Genomic DNA, 15,095 nt, shown 5'->3' with positions numbered 1-15,095 from the left:
CAGTAGAAATTTTATTGCCTACCTGGAATGGGTGACAATAGCAGAATAAACTTTTGGCTCTCAAAAATTGTATCAGTGCCCTATTTGTTGGTACTCGCCGATACCGATACCACCATTTTCGTGCAACCCCCCCCCCAATACTGGTATCGGTATCAGTGCAACACTAATAATAACAGCTGTGAGGTTTAAGATTTAAGGTAAGCAGCATGAAGTGAGTTTAGTTCCTTTGTGGTTACAAGCAAAGAACGTGTTTTTTTACATTAAATTTTACAAAAACATGCATTCCAGTAATATACTAAACTTCTTCATCAAAAAAAAATTTGTGAAAGTAACTTTTTTAAATTCTCAGATTAAATTATTTCAAATGATTTATTTTTGAATGTTAATATTTTCTTTCAAATTTTATTTTCTTCAAAATTTTCCTTTTGAGATTGATTTGTACGCGTTGCATTCTTTTCAAATTGGGTTTTAAAGATCTTACAGTTCTACAGATCTCCACGGATGTTAGAAGCAACGTTTTCATCCGTTAATGTGTAAATCAATAGTGATCGTAGTGTTTGTAAAAGGCTTAAAGTGAAGAATGCGATTTGTGGAACTCTATTTGAAAAAAAAAAGAAAAAATGCAATTAGGAAAAAAAAAAAAAAAAAAAAAAAAAAAAAAAAAAAATATATATATATATATATATATATATATATAAATATATATATTGGTAAACAAAAAAAAGTTTGAGAAAACAGTATATGAAAACAATTTTAAAATAATTTGAAAAAATAAAATCAGGAAGCAGCCAAGTTAATATTTTTTTTATTTATTTTACTGTTTGATTACAGTTTTATTCAAAATGTTTACTTCTGGGTTGCTTTTTTCTGTCATCGTAGAAATCAATTCTTTGCTTGCAATGATAATGGAACAAAATTCACTCAATAGAGCAGCAGGTGTTTCTGCTCACTCAGTGTAGCGCTGGGAGCAGAGCACTAAGAGGCAAGAACCCAGCCATCCAAAAAAACAAATAAACCAAATGGATTCATGATTTTTTAAGCCATCTTACCAAAGCTTTCACCCCTTAGAAGAAACTGTTGAACCACTTCAACCACCTTTGGGGTGCTCTCTTTAAAAGAGGAAACCTATTTTTGCAGCAATAAAGCACTCTTTACCGTCCTTTGTACTAAAATCGACTAGTAACTTAAAAAAATGTTAACGCAGATTTGACAAGAATAGTTTATTTTTCTAGATGGTGGAAGGGTTTTAATATATACATTTCTTTCATAAGAATATGTTTGAAATTGAAATGACTGGATTACCCTTGTTTATAAGTGAGTAGTAAAGGCACGAGCTGCAGAGAATGGTGTTGATTTTATCAGTTTATATGGTGATTGTGTGGTTTACCTGTTTTGGTTGGTTTGTTTATAAGTTGGTGTAAATTGCCAGCATCATGTGTTTCGTCACAGCAAAAGTATCTGTTCTGTTCCTTTCTGGCAATTCAAAACAAACAAACATGAAAAATATATAAATAAACTGTAAAGCATGGTGGTGGTTGCATGTGTTTTTTTTTTTTTACCAGATTTACTGGTTCATTGCACGAATCATTTTGAATAATGAATACAATTCTTGTACTAAAGAGCTAGAAAACTGAAACTGGGGGATAATGTGTGGGACAATAATCTCAAACACAAACTGCTTCAGGAACAGACAAATCAGCTTGCTTCTTGAATGACATACCCAAATCTGTTATTTAAACCCTGCTGAGAACTTTCCAACCTTTTTGTTAGGTCAATGCCAGGAAGCTATCCAATTTAAAAAAAGTTCCACCTAATTTAATAACATAGTTCAAACCTATTGTCTAAATTTCAACCGTAGTGTGTTCGTGTCAAAGAAAAAACTAATGTTTGAGCCATACAGTAACTCAATAAGAAACACATCATTAAATCTTCTATGGAGTGTACTTTTGCCCTGTTTAATATGTTGTTAAATCTGATGTGTTTTTCAGGTGGTTTAAAGAAAATTAATAACTGTTCTTGTGAGTTAATTTCAGTTTCAGCACTTAGACTAATATCGAACAGAGTTCATCTTCATTGGTACAGACTGAGATTCTGCATAGAACAGTATGAGATTTGATTATGGTGTTCTTGTGTCGATGCTCACGCTTTTAAAGGATTTTTTGTAGTTTTTTATGAGCTGCAGTTTAAGATTGGAACTATTGTCCTCCATGTTGAGAAAAGATACTCTTACTGCCGAACCATGATCGTTACGCTTACATGCACATAATAGAGCAGGGCTAATAAAAGGTGTATAGACATTTTTTTTTTCTTTTTTTTCCCTCAAATTTCTTTGTATATATTTTAAAAAGAATGGAAAGAAAGAGTTGGGATAGAGCAACATAGCATGTGAAGATGGCTATTTAAAGCACACAAACAAGAACTCCCACAGGAAGAGTTGTAGGGAATCTCAGAAAATACTTCAGTTTTCTGAATCTGATCCTGTGCTTGACTAAATACTTCTGTGGAGCACAAAAATGACCTAACTCAGCCTAAATGAGTTTGATCACCTCTGCCAAGAAGAGGAAAAAGCTTTAAGAGGACAACAGTGCCAAGCTTTCCCAAAGAGACCCGAGGATAGCTGCCAAAAGTTCCTAAACCGAGTACTCAGTGAAGACACTTAAATAAAGTATGTTTGTATAAAATGTCACTTCTTGTTTAGATGAGTCTGAAATACAATAAATATTGAAAACTTGCAACGTCCCTCCATCTCCTGCTCAGTTTCTATAGTGTTGCATGATCAAATCCTTAGAGGTGATTTAAACCACTAAGCATGAGTCACTGTGTTATTCATCTCTGTGTAATCATTCACTGCAAACCGAGTCAGCTAATACGGTTTACACACTTTTAAGTACATGAAATACCTAAAGCAAAAACCACCATAGAAGAGAACTGGGGCTCAGTTTCACTTAACAGCTTAGGATCATTTAGGGAGAAATGACTTTGTTCAGTCAGCAACAAAAGATTGAACCTCATCCATTCTCAGGGGCTTCAGCTGTCACTCTGAGGTCATTTACCCCACTTAGTAGAACAAGCTTCATATAAATGACCCTTACTCTTCGTATCACTGTGTCATTATTTATTTAACTCAACATTCACAGTTTATTGGATCTTGATTTCCCCCCAAGCATTACGGATTTACTTAGAAGTTGTGCATCGTTGAAGTTTCTGTTTTCTAAAACTTGAAGATTTCTCCCTTTTCATTCAGTAGATGCTCTTCTACTTGACTATACTAAAAAGAACATAATGCACTGGTTTAATAAAAGAAAGAGTGATTAGGTAACATTTTAATTGACATTTTATGTACTTCCAGCTGGAAAGTCATTAAGGAAACCATTAGTGTATTTTGTAATGAAGTTTTTTGATTTTATATATAGAGGAGGTAACTAAAATCTTTAAGCAAGTCGATACCTTTTTTTTGTTTGGTCTTTTTACTCCAACAATTTCTCACCTTGCTTAAACAAAAAGAGAAAAAAATATCACCCTACACAGTCATTATTTTTTTTTTTTTTTTTTAGAAAAGTCTATTATCTGGTTGAATACCAAACATTAGGGGCGTGAATTGGAAAGAATTTGCTGATACAATACCTATCACAATACACCTGTCAAGATAAGATTTATCCAAATATATTTTAGCAAACACAATATATTTAGAAGTTTTATAATTATAAAACTTTGTAAACCTCTGCTCCAGATGTTCCTGGACAGTTGAATAACAACTGTCCTGGACTCTTGGGCAGTGTGCTGTCAAATGCAGCCTAGGTGGAAGTTCAGCTGAAGAAACTGATTGCTCTCCTACGTCCACCTGCAACACAGCCTGGAACCACACCTCCACGAAAGCCAATCAGCATCCAAAGTTCATCTTAAAAGGCCTCCGATCCCCAACTTATCTGCTCCTGTGCGCAGGCGGGGGATGCGCTGTGTGATTTAATTCAGATGACCCCGTTTCAACCCAGACCCTCCTCCACCATCGTAGCTGAAACTTCCTCAGGGTTTCATTCCTCCTGGACTCCTGAACAGCCCTATTCTTTACTCCTGTTCATGCATGTCTATCAAAATTCAGCGCTATGTTTCCTGCTGAGGTGTGCACGCGAAAGACTAAGTAATTGTATCAACAAATTTCTTCTAATTGTCTTTTTTCTCCGTGTGAGTTTTTCAGATTAAACTAGTGGCTGAAGGTTTAAGAGTTATATAAAAGTAAGACAATAAAAAGGATGTTTGCCTAAAATATTTTGTACATTTAAGATCTATTCAGCTCCATCTTGAATGATACCAATATCGTCAAATGAAATATTGCAGTATAGCTAATTTCAATTGATACATATATTGTTTGATAAAATATTGCAATATATGGCAGAATATATTTTTTTACTTATAACCCTAGTAAACATACACTTTTGCCTGCTGCACACATTTAATTTTTTTGTTTGTTTTTTGGTTAAATTATATAACAAAAACAAACTTATTTGTAGCTTTGGAAGATTTTCATTCTTTCAATCAGGTTCCTAGATTCATGGGTTCCTTTAGGGCTTCATCGTACATTTTGAACATTTTATGCTTGCAGATTCAATAGCATGAGACTGGGAAAGAAGCAAACCAATCACAGCCTGTTTACTTTCTTACGTGAGTTCCATCCTCCAAGTGACAAAGGTTAACAAAATGGTGCCTAACCGTTGTGCCCTTCCGTCATTGTTTCCATCATTTTGTCACAGCGCCACCAACAGTTCAGGCATAACTTCATGCGTATCAAGTACATACATGTGAAGGCATGTATTTACTGTGTTGGCTTTGTGCCTCTTGTCTCCTGTGGATGTGGATTGGTATTGAAACTTCAGACTATATTAGGCAGTTTAATTTCACTACAGATGAGATTTAAGTATTTTGTAAGTTGATCTGATTTGCATGAATTAACTTTCGTTAATTGGCAAATACATGATAATTTGTGGTTTCAGTAGATTATTAGTAAGTGGTTTGAATAAATCTCAGCTACACTTTTTAAGATAGTGAACAATTCACTATGTCCAGAACAACAATCTAACGGTGCCCCCTCTAGCCCGCTTCATTTTGTTTGAAAGTAACCAGATAACTGCAGGAATCATGCTTATGCCACACTTATTATCTCTGATAAATGTCAGACTTTCATATCATGAAACTACTCGTCATAGAAGTGTCAGAGAAAACAGTAATGCTCCATTCTCTTGCCACCAAGCTTTGGTGTTTGATGGGACATTTCCATAGCTAGGTTTAGTACAGCATTATCCAAACTGTCAGGAAGGAGCCCAGCGACAAACGGCAAACATCCATCTTCATTAGAGACCCTTTTGTGTTGACTCAAAGCAGGGGTGGCCGCTGTAGCCATCGATCGACTCTCTTCCAGGAAGCCTCGGACTCTGTACTGCTCTTTAAAGCCTCTCTTCTTTAGGATCAGTGCCGGGAGAGATTGAAGTTGGTGGAGTGTTTACCCGCTGCAGCGTATTGATAGAGCTCTCCTCTCTGGGGTTAAACTAACAAGAACCAAAACTAGTATTAATTGATGGAACTGACCTGTATAACACATGATTGGTCACTGCAGTTTTTTTATGGAACACTTAATGTTCCTCTTTTGATGGAGGTCGGGGAATGAGTCAGCTGCTGTCAGATAAAGCTGGTTATACTGAAGTTCTTAGTTTTTATTTGTCTTGCCTGCACATGCCATGAAGGGACCAAATGTTTTCTTTAAATGTTTAGACTATAGGAAAAGATAAAAAAATATAATTACAGTTTAAGCAATAGGAATATCACTTTTTCCCCAAAGATGCTCTTATTTTTTGTACTTAATCTTGAAGTGCCTAATATCACAATAGCAAAGGAAATACTTAAACTGAAAAGTGCTACTAAAAAACACTGTATTATATCCGGCCAGAATAAGATTAATCTTAAATAGTAAAGACTTAATTTTTAATTTGTAAACTATTCAATTCAAATCAGTTTATTTATATAGCACCAATTCACAATCCATGTGATCTCAAGGCACTTTACAGAGACAATGCTATCAGACTGGTTAGGAAAACTATTCCATTACATTCAGTCATGGACCTCCAAGGCACGCTCCTCCTGGATGAGACTGTGATGAAGACCTTCGCCTGCATTTTGTCGTTGCCTCTTCAGCAACCCGTCACACCATGGACGCATTAAGCGACAGTGGAGAGGAAACTCCCTTTTAACAGGAAGAAACCTCCAATAGAACAATGCTCAGTGTGAGAAAGCTTGAATACCAATAAACAGAGATGTTAATGGCAGGGGCACAGCTGATAATTTAATTCGGCATGGAGTCACAGTTGTACAGGAACAGACCAGATGAAGGTAAGGTGTGGAGAAAAAGCAGAGAGAACATAAAGTTTTGAGTGTAACTTGACCAATACAGCAGCACAAATACAGAAAATAGCTCAGGATAACCTAACTATTTTAAATGAGGTATAAGAAAGGTAGAGTAACAGTAGGGCCAAGGTAAACAAACTGCCTTTGATTATCAAAAGCCTGTTCTTTCTTACAACTCTGACAACATTTATATTTTTTTTCACAATTCATACATGCAAAGATGAATCAATGACCATACTTTGAGAACCACGTCATTTGGACACACAAGGGCAAAGAACAGCTGTTTGGCTGTGATTTACCGCACCATGTTTGGAGAGAGCCAAAGACCTTCTTCCAGCTGTCAAGCACATATGTGGAAATGTGGTCATTTTTGCAGCAGGAAGACTTTGAGTGCATTGATTGTCCTTCAACAGCGACTAAATCAAGGGCTCAGCTTAAAATTTCTAAATCTACGGCTTTTCCAATTTGATATCCTCTTAGGTATCCTCCTATGAAATATGTCATCTGCTTATTCACATATTAGGTACGATTTAAAAGTTTTAAACCTGCTCAAAATCTGCAAAGATTCTCTGTCGTTTAAAAGTCTTAGAATTCCAAGAAATCTAAGATGTCAATACAAGCCTACTTTAGTCTTTGATGTTCTGAAATCTAGAATCGTAAGCAGTTGTAGTTTCTTTTATCCCATTATTCAGATATTGTAGACCTTGAATATACTATATATAATATTTATTTAATTAAACATTGGGAAATTCCAACTGATTAGTGTTTTCTTTTAGAGAAAATAAGGATGATGCACAGAATAAAGCATGATAAAGCAAAAACTGTAGTTGAAGCTGATCTTTCACCTACATGTCGTGGTGATAACTTCCTCATATATGCAAATTTCTGACTAATCAACATGCTGGTCATCACAAATGTCTGCCCATATCTCAGACAACCCTGGTCTCCACATACAGTCCATTCAGAAAATTAGAATACCATTGAAATGTTTATTTATTTTAATTAACTAATTCACTAAGTGAAAGAGTAATGTTTTCAAGCCTTCATTTTGGTCGATTAAGGCATTATGCTTTCAGCTAAAGAATATTAGAATAATACATTAGGCTAATAAAAATATTTCACAGCAGACATATGGGCTTGTTGAAAAGTATGTTTAATTTCTGCTTGAACTTTTTTTTTTATTAAAATGTAATTTATACCATTCACATCATTAGAATAAGGTGTAAGGTTTAGCCATTTGTCAAGGTGACTTCTCAAATCGGAGCGCCGCACCTACAGTAATGGCTTTTTATAGTTGTTACATAAGTGCTAAACTCCGATTAAAACTTCTCAGAGCTTATTAAACTAACACACACCGATAACTCAGAGTTTCCAGCCTTAAGCTACATCAATTCAGAGTTGAGAATTTGAGTTTGTTAATCCTGCTTTGTGAAGCGGGCCCCAGGTGTTTCCAACCCTGCACCTCAAGATCTACTATCCTGCACATTTTAGATGCTTCACTGCTCCAACATAGTGGAAATAATGGATGGCTGCTTAACAGGCCTTTGCCAAACTTGATGGCATTAGAGGAAATTTATTTGAATTAGCAGTGTTGGAGCAGGGGTGCATCCAAGATCTGAATTTATTTTTTACTTTGTCTTTCCTCTTTTTCCCTATTATGAATAGATCACAACACATTTGGTTGTAAAAAAAAAAAAAAAAAAAAAAGCCATTCAAAATTTCCCAACTTTCCTTGATGGGCCCTTGGCTGGTCCCCTACAATTCCTTTTTAAACATCATAATTTGTACTAAATTATTCTTTCTGTCATGATCTGTGGACATTAAGATCTAAAGATAAGCATCATCTCCTGGTCAGACCCTGTAACTCAGTGAAAGTCAGAGTAAAAATATATATGCTATGTATGTCACTCCATGGATTTCACGTGAAATTGGAGGGAAGTGGGCTGCCATTCGGCTGGCGTTTGACAGGGAAGGGCCTGCTACTGTACAATCAAATGTTACCTTAGTTTTTGGTTCAAAATAAAAGAATCTGAATTCTGCCATCATCATTCTTCTGTTTCACATATCAATTAATAGTCAACAATGTCTAAATCTTATCCTATCTTTATTTATTTTTGCTACAGCAGCCGTATGCAGACGCTACAGGTGGACTCGGTCCAGCGGTGGATGGAGGACCTCCGCCACATGACAGAGGTGGAGTGCATGTGTGTCCTTCAGGCCAAACCAATCGGAGTGGAGGAGGATTCCCACCAGGGAGAGCTTATAGTGACCTCTGGGATCACAGCAGGGGACCATGTAGCCAGGAACAACCTGCAGACTCTCCTTCGCCGTGCGTTGGTGGTCAGCACAGAGCTGGGAAAGATGTTCCAGCGACTAGAGAAAGGCCGCTGGCAGAGGGTCCACAGCACAGCTGTACGTGCAAATTGCCACGTTCGTTCATTGGTACATGAGTACAGCGCTGCTCGGAACACTCCTCCTGAGATGCAGAAGGTGATACTTGACAGAGATTTTTCTGTGTTTCTTTTTTTTTTTTTTATGTTTTTGGTTCAATACACAATAAGAGTTGACCTTTAAAAAGGCAAAGCCACATTCCTTTTCCCTACTTATACAACATCTTGAAAAAAAATCTTGACCCTCCTTAAACTTTTACTTCTCTTATCATTTTACAGGTACAAATGTTAATCTATATTATTATATTTGATATATATATATATATATACATATATATATATATATATATATATATATATATATATATATATATATATATATATATTATTTAAAAAAATAAAATACTCCAAACTTTTTATTTTCTAATTTAAAGAATTGTTAACATCAAAAGTATCCATTTAGAAAGACATTTGCTTTTTTTGCTTTCAACAATGGAATAAAATTCACTCCATAGTTAATGGTCTCAGCTCACCACAGTACCTCCTAATTATGCTTTTTATGTGTTGAACCTGGAATATGGTAAACTCTACTTTTAATGGATTTCATTTCATTTCTGAAATGAAGTTTATCATTTGTGAATTTAGTTTCTTGTAATTTTCCTTTCATATTAGATTTACAGCATAGGGATCATGTTGTCATCCTGTTTGGGATATTGTTTAATAATCTGACCGTTTCTGCTGCCTTCCCCACTCCTCATTTTGCTTTATGTACAATAATGGCCTCAAACAAACTTCTTCAGCCTTCTTCTAATTTAAACTGAATGTAAATTGTTGCTCAGGATTGTAATTTTAGTTTGCATTAAAAAGTGGGACAATTGCAAGCCCCACTTTTCAGATTTGCAATGATTCAATGACCATTATTCTGTCCAATGCCACACGTTTATTTCAGTCAATCCTGGTAAATGTAACTAAAACACAATAGGTTTTGTTTGTTTTAAATATTTTTTGCTAATTATGAATTTATGTTCTGTTTTGCCTCTTTTATTTTTTTTGCAGTATGAGAAATCCCTCCTGGAAAAGTGCATGGAGCTAACTAACATCACAGAGAGGTAACCTTTACCATCGAGTAAATACATACATAAAAAGAAAGGAAAAAGACCTGCACACTTTAAATAACACAAATGTGATGCTAAGTGAATGAAGCGTGACAAATTTAAAGCATCAGTCAGATTTTCACCTAAATATATCTTCTTCTAAGTTCCTGTTCTGGTGGAAAAACGAACAGCTTTAAGGTTGCCCAATGTAAAGCCACTGGCTTTAGAAGCAACAAACTCATGCTGCTTTACCTACATTGGATCATAGAATACTTTTTAAATTTGGTTGTTACATGGTCCTTATATACACGCTAGTCATCTTGATTGAGGAAATGTTCTCAGGTGTGCAGTAACACAGGTCGGCCCACCTACCAGCAAAGATCCTCTCTGTGACAGGAAGCTCACTCACACCAGAAAAAAAGCCAAACCTCAGAGATCCTAACACCAAATAAATTAGGGAGAACATAGAAATATTGTGCTGTTGACTAACAATAACTACAGTGCAGTAAAATATACATCTGTACATTTCATACATTGGTATGATTGCCTCCTAAAAGATTAGGATGCTTTTTTTATACCCTTATTATCTTTTTATGCATTTATTTTTTATCATAGTTTTTTCTCATATGATTAGGACAATGAGCACTGTCTGTTTTTTTTTAGAGTCGTGGCTTGTGTCCAGATTAGACAGAATTTGCAAAACTCCTAAGGTAGATCAGACTTCTTTCCAGAGATGCTTTTACACTTTTACACCCGATTGAAGGCATATAGGATCCATTTGATTATTATACTGTAGTTTACTCAGGATTTAAACATATTATCCCATCTAAAAGACAAAACAGTAGCTACATACTTTTTTTTATTTTTTATTTTTTCCATTTGTGTTTGTGAAGATATTTGAACCTTTTACCTGCAGGTGCCTGCACACAGATGATGAATTCTTCCTTAAGTCCATGAGGGAAGCGATCCATGAGATCCTTACAGATGTCAGTGATTCCTTCAGCAACATGATTGACATGGCGTTAGCCAATGAGATCCGGGTAGGTCGCTGAATTTACCTTTGTGTATCTGCATAGATTTTAAAGATGTTTTCTTGCTTTTTTTCCTTCATACTGACTTGCAGTACTAAAAGGTTTTGTGGAGGATTTTTTGAAAGCACTGCCCTCTCCACTTAAAAAAAAAAATGTGTGTGCAAGAGCATGCATGAGCCCATTTCTCCTTGTGCATGACCTGTGTAAAATGTGCTGTTCTTATAGCTCATACAAGCTTACTGTTTACTGCTTTTTGCTTCCCATTGGTCATGTAACTCCTCCACCACACGGTGCCGGCGCCATCTTTCTTATTAGTCGCTGCTGTCGGGTATCGACAGCCAAAACGCATAGGGCTTTGCGAGGAGAGCTCTGCACACAAAGCATTCTGGGATATATCTGCTTCTTCTGAGGCCTTTCTTTTCTTCTCATAAACTTCACTTTTTTTTTAAGACCCTCTACCATTTTCAAAGAACCTCGGTGAGAAAGGTGAGCTTCAATGACTGTCTGAAACTGTAGCTCACCACAGATATACGCCTGAAAGTACGCATGTGCAGAAAAAGATAACTAATGGAACAAGCATGTAGGACGGCCTTACGTAAAATATCAACCAGAATGATTGACAATTAGAAGGACAAGCTATCGAGATGATCCACCCGGAAATCAAAAATCACCCTCTTTACCTTTAAGTAATTTCAAGTAACAGAGCAGAGAAACACACAGCATCCAAAAAGCTTATTACCTACTTGGTAATAAGAGGTAAATTGCCTTTGAACCAGGGTCTTTATAATTATTAATGCTGATATTGTCACAATGAATTTAATTTTTCGAGAAAAAAAATGCAAAAAAAACCCTGCACATCTACTAACCTAATTGGAATATTATAGGGGAGGAGGCATCCTGACATCGGTGAGAGGGAAATGATTCCACCAAAGGTGTGACTGCAGTGCTAGTCAGGTATTGGACGATTAGCAAGTTAGATCTTAGCTTCACTAAAATATGAAATATTTTAAAACACATAAACAAACAGAATGAAAATAACAAGGCTTTTTAAATCTGTCGAGGATGGCAGGATGGTGGTGAAGATGGTTACACCATAGGTCTAGGTGGTAAACTTGGTTAAAATGTATATTTGCAAGATTTTTAAACAAAAAGTGGCAACATCTTAAATGTTGTTAAGCTAGTTGAAAGTAAAAACAAAAAGATAAATCCTTTTATAATAGAATAAAATGGTTTCTCAACAACAACTAAACACATCAGAATAAAACAAATCCAAAATCCACATGCCAAAATCCCACCCAGGAAGCTTTTTAAATTAATTGTTAAGAAAAACAAGTTTTCGTGCTACTATATAAAGATTCGAACTCATTGCTATTTCTGTCATGGAGCCTAGGCGGAAGTTCAACTGAAGAAACTGATTGCTCTCCTACATCCACCTGCGATGCAGCCAATCATCTTTGCACCACACCTCCATGAAAGCCAATTGGCATCCAAAGTTCATTATAAAAGGCCTACGATCCACAACTTGTCTGCTCCTAGTGCATAGGCGGTGGTTTGCGCTGTTTGACTTCATTTAGATTACCCTGTTTCAACCCACTTCAAGCCCCTCCTCCACCATCATAGCTAAAGCTTCATCAGGGTTTCATTGCTCCCTGTCTGGCAGAAGACCGCCATGTTGAGCCTGGTTCTGCCAGAGTTTCCTTCCCAACGGGGAGTTTTTCCTCTCCACTGTCGCTCCATGCTTGCTCATCATGGACAGGTTCTCTCAACCTGTGTTATCCAAACTGGACATACATCTTCCAGGTCCCTGAGTGAAGCTCTAGTATCAGCTCACGCAGTCCACTGGATCTCCCCATAAAGCTCAGCAGACCATCGCGCTAACCAGCAGTCTACAGACTGACCAACTTCATCTATCTCCACTCCACTACCAGTTTCAGGCCTAGGGGGAAACAGCCCTATTCTTTGCTCCTGTTCATACATATCTGTCAAAATTAAGCACTGTTTCCTGCCGAGTTCTGAGTGCCAAAGACAAAGTAATTGTATCAATAAATTTCTTCTAATTGTCTTTTCTTTTTCAAATAGACATTTTGAATAGAAAAAGCTTCCTGGATGGGAAGCGAAATGTTTTCAAACCCAAAGTCCAGTGGATTGTTTTATCACTTTTTTGGATTTTAACCAGTCAAGTTTTAAAAGTCTTTTACATTATATGTATTCTGTGGATGGTGTGTAACATCACTAATTTTTCATTTCATTTATTGTTTATTTGAATGGGGACAGTGTACATTAATCAACATTAAAACAATGTAAATATACCCGAGTTAGTTAAGGGGTGCTAATTTTCATCGGTAGTCCCCCAATACTTGATGATAAAGTATGATAAAGTAAAAATAACTTCCCTGATAGCAACATGTTCATTCAAAGCTTGGTCCATTACTGATATGTGAGCCATTCTAAGTTTTACCCAGTTTTTCTGTTTTTTACAGCCAAGCGTACACATATAAAGACATTACAGAAGTCTTGATTTTAGAGAAGTTAAATATAAATATGAGACACACTTTATCTGAAAACTATGTATGATGTACTTCAAAAAAAGTTGGAAACCAAGTCCAGTGGATTGTTTTTTTAACTATTTCGGAATGACTATGACTTGGATGACTGAGAATCTTCACCAGCATGTATGATGTAAAGCAATAAAATCTTCTGTGGAATATGGTGGAAATGCCTAGTAAATATGATTTAAAGAATTCTTAAATTTATCTATGTCTTCATTTGCTCTCAAAAATTCAGATAATAGTGTTTGCTTTTTTCTTACGTTAACAATGAAGTAATTCAGGTCTCATCTTCCTTGTAGGTGCTGATCAAACAGATTGAGTCATCAGACTGCATCCAGACTATTGGCAGTGCCATTAGCAACCTGCTGTCACTCACCCAGGATGGACCCCAGCTCTGTAGCATCATTGCTAAGGTAGTCTGCACCTCTTTAAGGGGTTGTCTTTATTTCAGGAGCCAGGATTCAGAGCAGAGCTGCACCTACTCTGCACACTATGCTGCTTTGCCTTTTCAGTTCGAGATAAGAAAACGCAAACCAGACAGCAAGTCTCGACTGGCCATTAGTTAGCCTGCCACTTCTATGATTCTCTAGATAAGACTGATCCTGATGGCCTACACACACAAACACACGTGTACCCTGCCTTTACAGCCAGACTGCAGGATCAATACTGTCAGCTCCCATTAGTGGCAGACATTGATCACAAATGCACGCTGCACACATACCTTTACCTGCCAATCCACTCATACTTAACTTCTCGTGTAGCGCTGCCAACTAAACCATCGGGGGGGAAACTTGCCCATTGCTGGATGCTAATGAATACCCAATACAAAACACGTCCACCTGCCATCTCAGCTAATTAGCTTCCACCTGTCTGTCACACTTCCTCCAAATATTTCTCGGTCCTGGTAAAATGGCTTGTATACGATTCTAATTTTATTGCTGACTTTACTAACTTGCTTGTTGTGCGCAGCAAAAATGGTCAATCTAGATAAATTTTACAATCTTGAATATTTTGAGCATTTTTTAGATTTATGTACTTATATAGAGCAGATTCTGTTAGATTATTAATCTTTCTTTGAGAAAATCCGTGTCAAAATTAGTCCAATAATCTGCCTTTGCAGTAAGACAGTTGCCCTTAGCAAGACTTATTGTTTAAAGAACATAAGTCTTACCAAGTACATTTATCTGATTCCACCTGTTGATTATTCTTTTTATTCCGTAAATTAAAATCATCAGCATTATTCTTTTTATTTTTATATTAAAATATATAATTAATATAAATATACATTTTTTTTAATATTTTTTTAAATAAACCTTCTTACAAGAAGATAAGTAATCTCACAGATTCTTATCTTACTTTTTATATTAGTTTCAATACTGAATTAGACAGTTTTCCATCTAGATCTAAGAATGTGAGACTTAGATGGACAATTTGAAGGGAAGTAAGAGGGGAGAGAGTATTTTAACCTCTGTCTCTATTACATGGTGTAGTTAAAATACCATTCAAATAAAGTTTGACACAAGTTACCTTTGCAAAGAATACTGTATGCTTAGTAGGTTATAATAGGCAGATATGAGTGATCAGCTAATAATTTAAAAAACAACACTTGTTGTTTCAACAACCTGTTATTAATATCAC

General features: G+C 36.1%; 1 protein-coding gene across 3 annotated transcripts in view; it reads left to right on the top strand.

Moving 5' to 3' along the window:
• Window positions 1-15,095, top strand: part of insc (inscuteable homolog (Drosophila)) — an 89,026-nt gene that overhangs the window by 45,732 nt on the left and 28,199 nt on the right. For all 3 annotated transcript variants that reach the window (XM_015384513.1, XM_015384514.1, XM_015384515.1), the window contains 4 exons: window positions 8,517-8,883; window positions 9,840-9,892; window positions 10,794-10,917; window positions 13,757-13,870. In XM_015384513.1, coding sequence (XP_015239999.1) covers window positions 8,517-8,883; window positions 9,840-9,892; window positions 10,794-10,917; window positions 13,757-13,870 — 658 coding nt within the window. The remainder of the gene's footprint in view (window positions 1-8,516; window positions 8,884-9,839; window positions 9,893-10,793; window positions 10,918-13,756; window positions 13,871-15,095) is intronic.

This window comes from Cyprinodon variegatus, unplaced genomic scaffold, assembly GCF_000732505.1.
Source record: "Cyprinodon variegatus isolate N-32 unplaced genomic scaffold, C_variegatus-1.0 Scaffold314, whole genome shotgun sequence".
Taxonomy (NCBI): domain Eukaryota; kingdom Metazoa; phylum Chordata; class Actinopteri; order Cyprinodontiformes; family Cyprinodontidae; genus Cyprinodon; species Cyprinodon variegatus.
Note: the sequence above shows the minus strand (reverse complement) of the source record. Positions and strands in the feature narration are given on the sequence as shown.